The sequence below is a fragment of the Mauremys mutica genome, chromosome 4 (assembly GCF_020497125.1).
Source record: "Mauremys mutica isolate MM-2020 ecotype Southern chromosome 4, ASM2049712v1, whole genome shotgun sequence".
NCBI classification, from domain to species: Eukaryota; Metazoa; Chordata; order Testudines; family Geoemydidae; genus Mauremys; species Mauremys mutica.
Window position 1 is genome coordinate 43,725,667 of NC_059075.1, and position 16,048 is coordinate 43,741,714.

Here is a 16,048-nt window from a genome sequence, read left to right on the forward strand (position 1 = left end):
AGCCTACTGGCATCCACTGACCAATGAACTGGTAGGGCCCGCCGGAGGGCGGGGCTAGGCACAGCCCGTGAGGGCCAGAGATGACAGTGTCGAGCCCTAAGCGGAGCCAAAATGGGGCCACTTGGGTGTGGGCCCGGGGCGCGGACCCGACAGGTGAGAGAAGGGAGGGGGCCAGGCACCATGGAGCTGTTACCATGGGAACCACCGGCGTTTTCTTTGCCCGCTCTGAGTAACGGTTTCAGGGCGCGTGCGGGATTGACAGCCCGTGTGTCACCTCAACGCCGCGGCCCCGTTACCATGGCAACGGAGCACCGCCCCTGGTCTGGCCATTGCGGGGCTCTTCCCCCTATTGCACGGGAGGGACTGAGGCCAAGGGAGGCCACGTGACTTCCCCGAGGTCGCCCAGGGAGGCCACGGCGAAGCAGGGAGTTGAAAAAGTCGGGTCGCCTAAGTCCCAGCGCCTGCACCCCGGGAAAGCCCTTTGTCCTCTACTGGCCCCCCTTCCTCTTTACTAGCCAGAGACCTTGCACATCAGCACCCTAACCCTTTGTCTGCCTCTGCCCGGGTAAGGTTACAGCCAGCTTCCATTGTTGTAACTTCCCTAAAAATATAGCATGGAAAATGTACATGGCCTGACAACTGCCAGATTCACCCCAGAGGGCAAAGAGGGATGTTTGTGTCATTGAAAAGTTACCCTGACCTTTGTCTCCCACTATCTCAGAAATACTTGTTCATAACTCTCCAAATTTCCCAAATAGTTACATCTCCTTAAAACTCCCAACCTGGAACTATTTGGGAAAAAACAGATTGCAATTAAGCAAAGTTGTTAATGAATTTTGTTGTGGATAGTTTGGGGCTGATTCCTGCTGCCATTGACTCCAGTGAGAGTTAGAGGCTCAATCCTGCTCCCATCACTAAAATGAGATTTTTTATTTTTTTTTGCTATTGATATCAGTTGGAACAGGATTGGGTACCATAGGCCAGATTCACAGCTATGTCCAAAAAGTGCTGGACACAACTGAAGGAGGGGGAGGAGAGCATAAAGGACTGAGTTGCATAGATTATAGTGTGTAAACTGAAACAGCCCCAACAGCAAGACCCTTGCATGACAGGGAGTGCTAGAGAGGCACTGGGTATTCTGCTTTTTGTAGGATTTAGGTCATAGAATGTCAGGGTTGGAAGAGACCTCAGGAGGTCATCTAACCCAATCCCCTGCTCAAAGCAGGACCAACACCAACTAAATCATTCCAGCCAGGCCTTTGTCAAGACGGGCTTTAAAAACCTCTAAGGATGGAAATTCTACCACCTCCCTAGGTAACCCATTCCAGTGCTTCACCACCCTCCTCGTGAAATAGTGATTCCTAATATCCAACCTAGACCTCCCCCACTGCAACTTGAGACCATTGCTTGTTCTGTCATCTGCCACCACTGAGAATCATAGAATCATAGACTATCAGGGTTGGAAGGGACCTAAGGAGGTCATCTAGTCCAACCCCCTGCTCAAATCAGGACCAATCCCCAGACAGATTTTTACCCCAGTTCCCTAGCTTCATCCTCTATGGAACCCCCCTTCAGGTAGTTGAAGGCTGCTATCAAATCCCCCTCACTCTTCTCTTCTGCAGACTAAATAATCTCAGTTCCCTCAGCCTCTCCTCGTAAATCATGTGCCCCAGCCTCCTAATAATTTTTGTTGCCCTCCGCTGGACTCTCTCCAATTTGTCCACATCCCTTCTGTAGTAGGGGGACCAAAACTGGACGCAGTACTCCAGGTGTGGCCTCACCAGCGTCGAATAGAGGGAAATAATCACTTCCCTCGATCTGCTGGCAGTGCTCCTACTAATATAGCCCAATATGCCGTTGGCTTTCTTGGCAATGAGGGCACACTGCTGACTCATATCCAGCTTCTCGTCCACTGTAATCCCCAGGTCCTTTTCTGCAGAACTACTGCTTAGCCAGTCGGTCCCCAGCCTGTAGCGGTGCATAGGATTCTTCCTTCCTAAGTGTAGGACTCTGCACTTATCCTTGTCAGCTCTTTTATGTTATATTTTCTGCCTTCCTGCACTAGTGGGAATGCAGCTGGCTAAGGTGAAGTTTGGCATCAGAACAGGCAGAAGGCTTTGTGTAGGAGTTGCCTCTCAGAGCTCAAGATATTAGTGTAAGGCAGTTATTAATGGCTTTATTGAACATCCAGCTCTGATCTCTCTAGGTGTTTCCACCTCAACCTTCCTCAGATTCTGAGCCAGAAACAGAGAGAGTTGGTGGTGGTGTCACTCAGACCAGGACAGATGAGCTGTTGGATTTTCTCCAGCCAGGCAAGGAAATGGTAGCTGCCTCAAGTTCAGCTGAGGGGTATTATGACACACTGCAGGCACTCAAGATGAAAAACAGACAGTATCTATTAGAACTGGGCTTGCTCTACCAGGTAAAATTGGAGGATGACCAGAAACCCTTCAAGGAGGAACTGGAAGACTTCTTCCAAGACAACGGGAGATTGACTCTGCAGGGCAAGCCCTATGAGACTTCAAGGTAGGACACATTGGACACCTGTTATTTTCCTTCTGTTCATGATCTTCCTGGAAATGCCTCCAGTTGAATTCCGATATTGGCCAAGCAAGTGAGATCTAACCCTCCACTCAATGTCATTTCTGTTTGTCTGTATGTAACATGATAACTTTGGAAGACCATGTTGGATCAATTCCAAAATTTCAGGGAACGTTCTAGACATCAAGGGGTGAGGAGCCTAGTTGTGCGTGCTGCTTGGCCTACATAAGCAACAAAGTATGCAACTCTCTAGAATATTGCATTTATATAGCACTTTTGATCAGACGTTCTCAAAGGACTTTACAAATGTATATAAGTGTCACTTCTACCCAGCCAGAAGGTAGCTCTCTATTGCATGTCCCTTTGAGATTTCTTATTACTTTATTTGTTACTGCCTCTTTAATAATGTCTTTGTCCTACCCACAGATCTAGTATCATAAGCCAGTCCAGTTCTTTAACTGACCTAGACTTGGACAGTCCTTGGGATCAGCAAAATCCTCTCTCACTTCCTCAGTCCCACCTGAGGCCAAAGAGTGCTGCATCTGCCTGGGTCTCTACTATCACCATCCCCCAGCCCTTCAAGATGACTCTGCGTGAGGCTCATAAAAAGCCCCAGTTGATGAAATCACGTGCATCCCTTGAGCTAGAAAAACAAAGGGACAAAAGACAAAGTCAGGAGGAGGCAGAGTGCCAGAAGCAGTTCCGTGCACAGCCGGTGCCTGCCCATGTTTACTTGCCACTCTACCAGGAAATAATGGAGCAGAATGAGATTCGCAGGGAGGTGGCAACACAGAAGAGAAAAGAGTTGCTCCTTTCCACTCAGCGACCCTTCAGCTTCCTGGAGAAGGAGGACAAGAAGAAGGAGGCCATCAGACAGAAGATCTTGGCAGCACTGGCTCCAGTTGAGAACTCCAAACCAAAAGGCAACAAAATAGTCCCTAAATTCATCTATAACCCAGTTCTTGGGGATAAACTCAAAGGTAAAGTGCTTAGTCGTCTTCCTGTAGAAGGGATTCCTTGTCTGCCTCACTTCATCAGTCATCTCTCTCACTATCTGACTGCCATGACAATGCAGGCTGGGAAATAACATGTTCTGCTCCTTGTCCTGTTAGGCACTTCCTGATAGGGACATCTCTCCAGGAGAAGAGTCAAGATTGCTCAGAGCCATAAGAAAGAAGTAGTTGTTCCACGTGTAGGGATTGAAAGAGGGCCGTTTGTTAGCCTGTCCATCCACCATGTACAAACATTTATTTTATCAGAGTAAAGAAAGCAGGGAGGCAGGGCTCTCACACCTTGAAGCAGGCAGTGAGAACTTCCCAGCATCTGCAGCATGTGAACTGAGAAGACATTTTCTCCACAGTGTAGTATTGCATAGTTACATGAATTACATGAAGGAGTAAAGCAGTGTTGTTGTAGCAGTGTTGGTCCCAGGATATTGGAGAAACAAGGTGAGTGAGGTAATGTCTTTTATTGGACCAACTTTTGTTGGTGAGACAAACTTTTGAGTTACACAGAGCTCTTCCTTGGTTCTGGGAAAGGTACTCAGTGTCATAGCTAAATACAAGGTTGAACTGCATAAGTAAAATATCTGCTCAACCTTGTATTTAGCTGTGACAGTCAGAGTACCTTTCCCAGGCCAAAGAGCTCTGTGTAGCTCAAATGTTTGTCTCTCTCACCAACAAAACTTGGTCCAATATAAGATATTACCTCACTCATCTTGTCTCTGTAATGAGGGAGTAATGGTTAAAGTAGATCAAAATAGGAGGGGGAGTCACCAATTCTAGTGATATTGTCACATAGTGACATGACATTGCATCAACCTGTGTGATGGAACATGGCCCAGGAAAGAGCATGGGAACATTGGTCTTTGAAAAATATCCATGTCTCCAAGTAAGCTCATAGCTGTCCAATCATGAGTGTGTGCAAGTAAACATGAATACACAGTATGGGAATACTGTAGGAGGACATCCCTTGCGCTCCCAACCACCCCCTCCTCTCACGCATCCCACCATGGAATGCCAGAACAGGAGAGGAACCTGATGGGGTAATTCAGTTTTTCCTCTGGATGGGAGGGGGAACCAGCACTGGGACAGATCTTCCAAGAAAGCAGATGGGAGATTATAATTTGGACAATCATTTCTCTCCCATCAGGTGCCACTGCTGCTCCACATATACTGATAATAAGGCTTGGAGTCCTTTATAAGGTGCTCAGCCAAGCCACAGCTTCTCCTTCCCCATTCCTGATTCTTTTACCAGATGAATATTTATTTCCCCAATGAAGCAGCAAGATCAGGAGCCAAAGAAGTTGTGACACAGCACCTCTAGCTTGTTCATCTGATATCAGGGTACAAGCTCTGTTATGGCACTGGCTCAGCTCCTTTAACTGGATTGCCTGTTGTCATTGCACAGGGCTTTGTGAGGTTAGTGACATGCCCCTCTAGCTTGCTTTGCTGATATCAAGTTAGAAGTCTCTCTGAAGTTACCAACTTAAAACCTCAAGATTTCTGGTCTGTTGTTAAAGGGAATGATGTATGGTCACTCAGTGCCTCTTTTTGTCTGGACTGATGTTAAGGCATCTTTGAACTCATGGGTTCAGCAGCTTTAGCATGCTGTTCTGATGCCAAGGCACAAGTGTCCCTGAGCTCATTGGCTCACCCCCTCTAGTTTGCTGAGTTGATGTGAAAGTACAGGCCTTTATGAGGGTTACTAGCTCAGGGAAATTTACACCTTCTTCTGAAACATCTAATATTGGCCCCTGGTGGATTAGATAGATTTACAATATTTTCCAGTACCACAGGGGTCAGACTGTTGATTCTGAGCTACATGGACTATGCTGGTCTGTGACAGAGTTGGCAGTGGAAGATTAAACGAAACAATGAATCTTAAAAGTTCAAGATGGGGGACATCTACTAAGTTATGAAAGTCTATACAAGATTGTTCCCCACAGTCTTGTTTCCAGGGCTCTATATAGTCCACTTTTAAATGTCCCAAGCAATGAGATGTCCAGCAGTTCCTTCAGGCAAGAATTCCTTAGCTAAGTACAGCTCTGTCAGGGAACTTTTCCTCATATTCAGCCTAAATGTACCTACCTGAAGACCCCTAAATAAATTTTCCTTCCTTCAGATATTTGTAGACTTGTTACAGTGTGGTTGTTGTTTAGGCAAGTGACACATACTTAGCTCTTGAGAAATCAATCCCCTAATCATTTTTATTGCTCTTCTCAGCCCCTCAACTTTGTCAATATTTTTCTGGCACTATGGTGCCAAGAATTCAAACCACTATTACAGGCAAACCTCACCAGAGCCATGTACAGTCTCTCATCACCTCCATGCTCTGTGACATGATGTGTTTGCATTGGCCATTTTAAAGCCATATCACATTTTTTTGCAAATGTCTAATTTGCTAATTGCTGTAATCCATATTCCTTTACTGTTGCCTCTGGTTTTCTCCCCAATTGAGTGTGTTTGTTAAAAAAATTTCACCAGCTATATTATCTTGTAATGTACTATTCTAAATGGACTATTTGATTGACTGGATAGGGAAGACATACAAGGTACTTGATTGGGTAGACAACTGGTGTGATCTGAGAGTGCTACCAGATTGGGTGGATCATTGTTTTGCTATTCTATGTTATGGTCGATGTCCCAGCAGCCAGTGTGGGTACCTTGTACCATTGTAATTAGGCAACTGACCAGTTGGATATGCACAAATGCAAGTTTCATATGTTACATAAGAATCAGTGGAAAAAAATGAACATTTTCAATAGAATGTCACACTTAAGTCATAACCTTGTAGACTATGTATATTTCTACACAAGCCCTATAAAAATCATATTGTGCCAACAGCACTATCCACCATCCTTTCTAAAAGTGGAAAAAATATTTTGCATACATAGTGTCCACGAAAATGGCACAGATGAAAGAAGTCAAATTTGCATATTATCTCTACAACATATATTCCCCACCTCCCACGGAAAATAAGGCCCAGAAATGACATGAAATGAGGACTTCAGGGATGCAGAGCTCTGCTCCCCACTGTATGTATTGTTACCCAGAATCTTTTCTAATATGGACTAAGATCACTGGATCCTTCATTGAAAAAAAAAATCACCTGGTAAAAGTATACTCGAGTTACAATGTCTGGATCATGTGATCAGCCCCAGGGACATTAGTCAATGGAAGACAACAACAGATCATCACAGAGCCCCCTTACCACCACATTCCTGCAGAACAGAAGGGTGCAGCTACCTTCACCAGCACCCTTATGGTGGTGGTGGTGGACAAACAACCTGTCCAGAAACTGCACCTCTGGAGGGATGGTGTGCTCACTAATTTATGCCATAGCAAGAGAGGAAAAATCAGTCCATGGTGCTTGTGAGGGGTTAGAAAAAAGTCATAAAGGACCAATCTTGCATTTTGGGTGGAAAAATGCACTAAGCAAACAAATATTGAACACTCTACCTGTGTTAGCCGCTCCCATTCTCTCCCATTATGATGAAACATTTGTAGGAGCAAGACCCCACTGAGCTCCCAACCTCTCCCTTTTCTGTGTTGGCAGTTCCCAACACCCTCTTCCACTCTTTATTCTCATTGATATGGTTTTGTTTCCCAGAAGCTGAACTCTACAGGAAAATTCGCATTCAGATGAGAGCCAAGGATTTGTTGGAAAACTCCTCCGCTCCTATTGACCCTAGCAACAGACAAAGAGACCCACAGTCCCGAATTGCCACCAAAACCAAACAAGAAAAACTCAGCTTCCTGCAAGACAACTTCAGCTTTAAACCAAGAATTAACCCAGGGGTGCCTGATTTTGAAACACTTTACTGGGCGTTTCAGAGAGAAGCAATAAGGATACGAGAAGTCAAAGAGCCAACTCGTAATCAACCGTTTAAACTGAGAACCTCCAATCTCCACTACAGGCAGAGACAGGCTAATGAGCAGAAAATGAAGGTGAGGGGATGATGTGTTTCTGAAGCATTACACCCTTCACACTGCTCCAGGTGTCAGATTGCTGGGATCTCTGTCTTTTGATTTATATTTTCACTGAAGCTGACCTACCTGACAGGGAGACCTGTAGATGGCCCCTCCCTAGATCCCTGGTCAGCCAGAGGCAGGGCATTGAGGAGTGAGGCAAAGGCAGCCAAGGCACAGCCATTTCTGCCTGCTCCTAGACAGGTCCCCCACTGAGATCAATCTGACTTCTGCCTGCTGGAGGAAAGCTGAGGGGAACAGACTCCGTTCAAGACCAAAGTCCAAGACCTTCCCCAAAACAAGACAGAGTACAGTGAGCCGCTTCTGCCAGAGGGAGAAAACTGGGTTCATGGTGTAATATGAGCAGCTGGGCACCAAAACACTGATCCAGTGGGCTGCCTCCAGGAGTATCCGGGGCATGGTAATCCAACAGTGCATTCCAGAATGATGAGAATAATAGCCTTTCCATTGTTCAGTTCTTTATACTGTGCTAGGAAGAAGTCATACAATGTGATTTTTTAAAAAAATATATTATAATTTGCCTTGTGTGTTTCAACAACCTGATTTCGTTATCTATATTGAACAATCTGTGCCATTGATTAGAAACTCACTTCTTTGTAAACATTATGCATTCTTAGTAATCAAGAAGAAAGGGAAAATTCATGCAGAATATCTGCACAAGCTTGTGGACAATGACATGCATTAGGCTGTGGAATAGTCTTCCAAGGGAAGTGGTGAAAGATGGTCTTTAAAATTAGACTGAACAAAACGCTAGAACGGGGGAGGCAAACTTTTTGGCCTGAGGGCTGCATTGGGTTTGTAAATTGTATGGAGGGCCAGTTAGGGGAGGGGGTTGTGGCCTGGCCTCTACCTCCTATCTGCCCCCCCCAGGACTCCTGCCCCATCCAACCCCCCCTGTTCCCTAACGGCCCCTCTGGAACCCCTGCCCCATCCACACACACCCCGCTCCCTGACCACCCCTGAACCCCTGCCACCCCATCCAACCCCTCCTCTCATTCCTGACTGGCCCCATTCAACCTCCTGTTCCCCCTCCCCGACCACCCTGACCCCTATCCACAGCCCCACCCCTGACCACCACCCTGAACTCCCCTGTCCTCTATCCAACTCCCCCTGCTCCCTGCCCCCTCACCACGCTGCCTGGATCACCGGTGGCTGGCGGCGCTACAGCCACACACCCTAGCTGGAGCCAGCCATGCCACCACACAGCACAGAGCAACGGGTCAGGCCGGGCTGCCCTGCCACCCAGAGCATTGCGCTGGCGGTGGAGCAAGCGAGCTGAGGCTGCGGGGGAGGGGGATAGCAGGGGAGGGGCCGGGGGATAGCCTCCTGGGCCAGGAGCTTGGGGGCTGGGCAGGACGGTCCTGCAGGCCGGATGTGGCCCACGGGCCATAGTTTGCCCACCTCTGCTGTAGAAAGTGGTAATGCTGCACTTGGAAGAAATGGACAAGATTATCTTTTCAATCTCTCTCTTCAATGTCATGTTAAGGACTCCCACCAACCTAACTGTCCTCACAGAGGTCTGTCCTCACAGACTGCTGCAAACATGTTTGAGTCTCTTCAGTAGCTACCTAAAGAACAACAGGAGATTCTGCATATTTCACAATTATACTAAACTAGATTTCATTTCTGTCTGGCTTTTCAGCAGCCTTCCAAGGCTCCCATGCAAAGAAGTCGTTCTCTGACTGGTCTCTCCTCTCTCTCTTCCAACACCCTTCCAGTGCACATTACAGATGCAACAAGAAAGAGGGAATCTGCTATTAGGTGAGTAGGGAAAAAAGTACTTGGTTACAGGACCATGCCCCACTAATAATAAAGAAGAGAAGATGACATTTTAAATTGTTTAGCTCTTCCCCATCTCACCTGCCACTCCCACCAATGCCTGGATTGGTTTTTCTGGAAGCAGCTTCTCCCCCATTGAATGACAAGAGGTGCTGACTTCTGTAAGATATGTTTTTTCCCTCTGCATGTCTGACTCTCATTTCTTAGATAGTCTCATTACTTTAGTATCCAAGTGCCTATTGTCCTCCCTCTCATCTTCCTCCATGTATTTCCCCCTTGCTAATACCCTTCCCTTGCGTGGTCCCTTCTCTTGCCATGCTCCCCTGCAAGTGTTTTTGGCATTACATGGCAGTAACACATTAATCATCCTTTTAGACAGCTTTGTCACATTTCAGCATTAGCAGAGTGAGCTTCCCAGCCAATACTCCTGCACTCTGAAATGAACTTGCTGCCCCATTACCCACTTTTCTCTGTATAGATACTGCCAGGAAGACAAAAAGAGCAGGGAGAATGAAGGAATTCATTGGATGGAGATACAGAGGAAGAAATGTCAGGCTATGCATAAATCTATGAGCAGCCGAGCAAAAGCAATGGATCCCCATAAAAGCCTGGAGGAGACGCACAAGGAGAAGGTGAAACAGAACTGGTCAGTATCCCAGGCCACACTGATAGATAGCTCTTTGCAGCAGTAGTTTGTTTTTAACAACAAAAGATAATTGCTTTGGAAGGGGATTGACCCTGGGCACCTGTGACCCAAAAATCTACCTTCCTGTGGCAGTCATGCCCATTTCACTGTCTTTTTTTTTTTTTTTTGCATTTCAACACCGCTTTTTCTAAACAGATAGAAAAAGACACAAGGATCACATTTTCTGTGAGTGCCTCCACCACTGCAACCTTAATATTTGTGCTTGTATTAACTGTTTCACTGCTCATCTTCAAGTGGAACCTTACCTAGTACTGTGAACCCTACAGCACTATAAGTGCATTTTGTCTGATGCACACGGTATGCGAAGCAGAAGCAAAGCAATTAAGAGCATGATGTCCTGGAGGTATTTGAGATGAGGGTTTAGAAGGTCATTCCAATGATCAGAAACCAAGAAGTCAGTCAGAGGGCACCACGATTAGTCAGGGAACTTTTCCATTTCAGGCAGAATGACCGCAGAAGAACAAAGGAGTACAAAAAAGAACTGGAAGAAATGCAGATACGAATCAAGAACCGACCATACCTCTTCGAACAGGTCATGAAGGTAACCACTCAAAGCTCCAGTACCAGTATGGAGCACAAGATATTTTGTCGGCTAATTGTAGAGATGAGTAAGGAAGCTGGGTGGAATTCAGTCAGGAATAAGAAAGTGCAAAAGCTGTGTTTTCTGGACTAAATTCAGAAAGGAACAGACATGTTCCCATTTAATGTTTGGGAAACTCCCTCCCTCCCTCCGGAAAAAACCCACTCCACTGTGCTCAGTTGTTCTGTGAAGCTTTACAGCTACTTATTAATTTATAATGCAGTAACACCCCAAGGCCCTAATCAGGCTTAGGGCTTCATTCTGCCAGGCACTATATGAACTCACTGTCCCTGCCCTGAATAACATAGATTACAATGTAAAAATCTACGATCTACAACCATTTGAAGACCATACTCAATTTGGTGTTTGTTCTGTACTTTTGTTTGGAAAGTGGCAGACAGGTCCTAGAAAGAAACAAACAATGTAGTCCCTCCAATCAACTGCAAGCTTGTTGGGCAGGGACTATTTATTCAGTACATCTCATCACTGTACAATATCCTCTACATATCTGATACTACACTAAAAATAAGCAGCTTAAAAACCAAACTTTTACTGTGGCTGCAAACCTTGTACCATGTAAAAAACTTCCTCCTGGGTTTCCTCTTTCAAATTCTACACATCAGCTCTGAGCTGTGGAGTAGTCTGATTAGAAGTAGGGACAAGACAGCTGCACACTAAACTAAGCCTCTTAAAAGAGCTGTCTTTCCGGCTCATAATAAAACTGTTCAGCTGAGCAATTGATCTGGGTGGAAAGAGAAAGACATCGGCATCTTTATGCAGTAATGCCATTGAGGTCAATCTCTTATTTGTCAGTTAGAAAGAATTAGCAAAGGTTGGTGTGGCATTCACTCACGTAAAGAGAAGGAGGCCATCCACACCGATAGTTTGGTTTAACCTTTAGAAGAGCTGTCAAATTTCTGGATGGATGACATCTTGGAATAGGCAAATTTGCAGAATTTAGTTGGAGTCAGTGAAGGGTGTTGGACTAGTGAGGGGGGATGACTTTTGGCTGCTTGCAAGTAGGCTGGGTGGGACTCCAAAGTGGATCTAATTCCTACACCAGTTTCAACTTACTCCCTTGGGATTGAAATTACCTGTTTCCCAACCTCTCCCTGAAACTGGGAACCAGCACATAGAAAGAAGAGTGTAGCTGAATCAGGACTGGGGTTCATCTGTTGGCCTACTAGGACGGGAGTGCTGTCCACAGGGAGTGTGAGGAGCAAGGAACAGGAGTGTGGAAGGAGATGTGTACCGGGGTGGTCACCCGCTCCTGCCCTGAAGAGAAATCAGCCCTGGGAGAGGTCTGAGACTGTGAGAGGGCTGCTGCTAGGAAAGCAGCAAGCCTAGGCTGATTGGGGAAAGCAGCCTCAGCTGGGGGACCATGCCCCAATCAGGCCAAAGCTGGCTTAATAAGGGCCCAGCTGACCCTTATAAGAGGGCAGTGGGCCAAAAGCACACAGATGCTCTCTCAAGGCAGTGAGTAGAGGCCTGGCTGCTGGGATGCTCAGGCTACCTAGAGTGAGGCAGGGCTGGGGAAGCTCCAGGCTGACAACTCCTCAGGCTGCAGGGCCTTGTCCAAGGCACTGGGTTGCAGAGAGAGGCAGCAGGTCCAGACCCAACCTTGCCTATGATGAGTGGCTTACATTGCAGTCCCAGGGTGTGAATGCTAGTTGGCGACTGGCAGTAGCCTATGACTGAGGCAAGGTGGGGATAGAGGGTGGGGGTTCCCTGGGGAGGGGAGACCCTGAGACTGGGGGTGTACTGCCAAGGGGCAGCACCCTAGATAAAGGGGCATTGGGGGGAGGGGAAGCCAAGTGGCAGCAGGACATCGGCCTGCAGAGGGCACTTTGACAGTGAGAGAAGAGCTAATTCCTGATGACCAGCAGGAGGTGCCACATGGGTGAGTCCTGCATGCCTACAAGGTGGCTCACAGTTGTGACTCTGAACAGAGCTCTCTCTATTATCATAGCCCCTGTGTAGCTGCTATGAACTGAAACCCTCTTTTTAGGGTGTCCATTTTGTTGCAGGACCCAGTTCTAGTTGGTTCATTTTTCTGTTTCAATTCCATAGCATGATGCCCAGCAAGAGGCAGAGCGACACTACCGAGACATCCTTTGTCAGGTGGGGCTGAATGAGGAATTTGTAAGGAACAAAGGGAGAGATGCTACTGTCCTAACAAAGGAGGAAGAGTCTGAAACTCACAGGTAATCAAAGCAGTAAGGATATAGAACCAACTCTCCTGTCTTTGGCTAAACAGAAACATTCTTCCTCCTTGTTCCCAAAGAATTCTAATCTGTGCCATCAAAGGTGAGGAGGATAACTCTGTTATGCCTATATCAAGTAATAAGGCTCCCCTATTGCTTTTTGTGCTTATGACCAGACTTCTGCTTTTCATGCATAGAATAAAGTAGCTCAGATTATTTCCAATACTTAACAAAAGGTTCTGACTGTTTCTACAGAGCTCAGGAGTCTCAGAGGGACACAGACATTGGCACTGTACAGGAAGAAGAATCTTTAGGAAGAGCAGGGAACAAAGAATGACAACATGAGAACCCTGCACAAGACTCAGAGGATCTACTTTCAATAATTTCCTTTAGTCCAAGATGCTTGAGATGAGAGCAGCAGTTCCAAACTTTTTACCTGCATGACCCTATTTTCAGACTTATTGCTTTTTGTGACCTGACAGCTTGGAGGATGCCATTTTGTAGAGCAGCATGGTGTCTGCCACACAGCATGATCTCACACACTGTACATGCAAGGTCACCTGGAGCAAATGGCATCCTCCACACACTCACAATCACCGTAAATGCATCCACTGATGGCACAATCCCACTTGGGGTCACAACCCCACTAGAGTTTCAACAGTAGAACCTCAGAGTTATGAACACCTCAGGAAGGGAGGTTATTTGTAACTCTGAAATGTTCGTAACTGAACAAAACATGGTTCTTCCAAAGTTTACAACTGAATATTGACGTAATACAGCTTTAAAACTTTACTATGCAAAAAGAAAAATGCTGCTTTTTTTTGGTAGTTTGCTTTTAACACAGCACTCTACTGTATTTGCTTTCCCCTTTCTCCTCCCCCCTCAGGCAAAGGGGGGAGGAGAAATCAGCAATCTGCTGCTGTCTGATTGTGTACTTCCAGTTCCAAATAAGGTTTGTGATTGGGCAGTTTGTAACTCAGATTCTACTGTATTTCCAAGTGACTGACTTAAGAGAAAGTTCCTGTGGTTTGGATGACAGACTACACACAGGAGTGAGAAGGTGAGGATTGACTCTTGCCTAGAACACTCCTTGCCCCTCTCCAATCCCTCAGAAATGTTCCCCAACTGATTCATTTCCCTGTCCCTTAGTTTGGTTTTCAGGTTTAGAACCAACAGTGAGACTGCTTGAAGCAGGGAGAGAGGAGGGTGGTGGGTTGGGGCACTATTGCTGAAAAGGAGGTAGACCTGAAGGCTGATATATACACTTTACATTCACTTCCTTTGTAATCAAAAGATTCTGAATGGAAAGGGCAAATCTAGTATATCTTAAAATTCTGCTCTGAAGCTGTCCATGTTGACTTCTGTTTCAGGTTGAATGTGTATGTTGAAGTGGATTTTAAGATTTGTACAGAATAATAGGTTTATGGACTTGAGTTCTCCTGGGGAGAAGACTTGAAAAGAAGCTCTTCTCTAGCATCTCACCTCTGCACCAGCTCAACAGCAGCTCTGCTCCTCTCCTATTGTTCTGGAGCCACAGTCTTGCCATAAATTGCAACCACTTTCCATTATAAAGCTCTACTTTAGCCCCTTGTAACTTTGGCTCAGATCATGGGTTTGGCCTGAAAGTGGTATGATTTACTATGAAAGGGGTCAGTGCAAGGTTTGAGGAAATTCATCACGTTTTGAGCTCCATGTAATTAAAGCGCTATCCTAATCTGAAGTTTGAACTCCTGTCCAATGTTGTTCTCTCCTAGCTCAAAATCAGCTTAAAACCCCTTAAAGCTCCCTAAAGTCAGGTCCTGCCTATATGCTGCAATTAAGCAAATTTCATAGAAATGTAGGGTTGGAAGGGAACTTGAGAGCTCTTCTAATCCAACTCCTTGTGCTGAGACAGGGCCAGCAAGACTATTCCTGACGTTTTCTAACCTGTTCTTAAAAACCTCCAATGGCAGGGATTCCACCACCTACCTTGAAGGCCTATTCTAGTGCTTAACTATTCTTATGAGAGAGTTTCCCCATATTTAACAAATTTCCCTTGCTGATTACTTGTCCTACTTTCCCAGAACATGAACAATTGATCACCATCCTCTTCATCACAACCCTTTAACATTTTAAACATTGTCAGGTTCCCCCCCATATTTTAACACTAGTATCAAGTATTTAGTTTTGAAAAAAAAAATTTTTTTTAAATCTTTCCTCAAGTCAGGTTTTCTAAACCTTTTATTTTTGTTGCTCTTCCTGGGATTTTCCAATTTGTCCACATCTTTCTTAAAGCATGTCACCCAGAACTGTCAAATAGAGCAGGACAGTTTCCTCCCACTTCTTACATACAATGTTGCAACCCAGACTGATATTAGCCCTTTCTTGTAACTGCATCACATTGTTGGCTCATTCACTGTATGATCTACTCTACCCTCCCCTGCCCCCAATCCTTTTCAGCAGTACTACCACCTAGCAGTTATTCCCCCTTTTGTAGGAAGAAAAAATTAGATGCACCCTTTAGTACTCTTCACTTGTCTTTACTGAATGTTGTTCTTGATTTCAGACGTTGTCCAATTTGTCACAGTTGTTTTGAATTCCAATTGTCCTCCACAGTGTTTGCACTCCTCCCAACTTGGTGTAATTTGCAGATTTTTATAAGCATATTCTCTACTCTGTGATGCAAGTCATTAATGAAAATTTTGAATTTTACCAGACTCCCTACAAGACCCCCCCTAGTTTACAGTCAGCCATTAATTACTACTGCGTACAGTCTTTCAACCAGTTTTGCACCCACCTTACAGTAATTTCATCTAGCCCACATTTCCCTAGTTTGCTTCTTTTGTTGTAGATTGTTTTGGGACCAGTTTTACTCCTAGTGATAGCAGTGGCTGTTAGGGGACCAAGCCTGCCCCCATTAACATTACTGTGAGGTTTTTTCTACATAGATTTCAGTGGGACCAGGCACTATATATGAGTATGTCCACTCCACTGCCTGCATCTTAAAATGATATATAAAGGGTATTTCTATAACTGACAGCTAATAGAGATCTTCTTTCAGATAACAGTGGGGGTCTGTGTTTGTGGGGGTCTGTGTTTGTAGGGGTAAGTCTCATTGACAATTTGCACATTTTCTGAAAATATTCTTTGTCAAAGAGTTTTGAGATTAAAAGATTTTAAAATATCTTAATTTTTTGCAAGATGTCTCTTTGTTCTACCCTGTCCTTGCTCTGTTCTCCCTTCATGCCCTTTAACTTGGGAAAAAATA

General features: G+C 45.5%; 2 protein-coding genes across 5 annotated transcripts in view; one reads left to right on the forward strand and one right to left on the reverse strand.

Moving 5' to 3' along the window:
- COQ6 (coenzyme Q6, monooxygenase) overlaps positions 1 to 11,484 on the reverse strand; it is a 28,637-nt gene extending 17,153 nt beyond the window's left edge. The window contains exon 1 of the mRNA XM_045014126.1: positions 11,451 to 11,484. Within this exon, the coding sequence (XP_044870061.1) occupies positions 11,451 to 11,469 (19 nt within the window). The 5' untranslated portion in view covers positions 11,470 to 11,484. The remainder of the gene's footprint in view (positions 1 to 11,450) is intronic.
- On the forward strand, positions 26 to 15,864 carry FAM161B (FAM161 centrosomal protein B). Of its 4 annotated transcripts, none has more exons than XM_045014115.1 (9): positions 26 to 153; positions 2,207 to 2,526; positions 2,968 to 3,521; positions 7,153 to 7,490; positions 9,175 to 9,293; positions 9,790 to 9,957; positions 10,459 to 10,558; positions 12,668 to 12,801; positions 13,057 to 15,864. In XM_045014115.1, exons 1-9 carry the CDS (start codon positions 112 to 114, stop codon positions 13,136 to 13,138), a joined length of 1,857 nt encoding a protein of 618 aa, XP_044870050.1. In that variant the 5' UTR covers positions 26 to 111; the 3' UTR covers positions 13,139 to 15,864. The 4 variants fall into 4 exon arrangements, with proteins under 4 accessions (XP_044870050.1, XP_044870051.1, XP_044870053.1 ...); XM_045014116.1 differs by having other exon boundaries at positions 9,178 to 9,293; XM_045014118.1 differs by having other exon boundaries at positions 7,156 to 7,490.
- Positions 15,865 to 16,048: the final 184 nt, after the last annotated feature.

Bases quoted from the DNA above. Each gene is read 5' to 3' on its own strand.
- FAM161B (XM_045014115.1), top strand. From the start codon at position 112: ATGGGGCCACTTGGGTGTGGGCCCGGGGCGCGGACCCGACAG. The intron at 154-2,206 runs GTGAGAGAAGGG...TGATCTCTCTAG, and splicing joins CCGGGGCGCGGACCCGACAG to GTGTTTCCACCTCAACCTTC. The intron at 2,527-2,967 runs GTAGGACACATT...TCCTACCCACAG, and splicing joins AAGCCCTATGAGACTTCAAG to ATCTAGTATCATAAGCCAGT.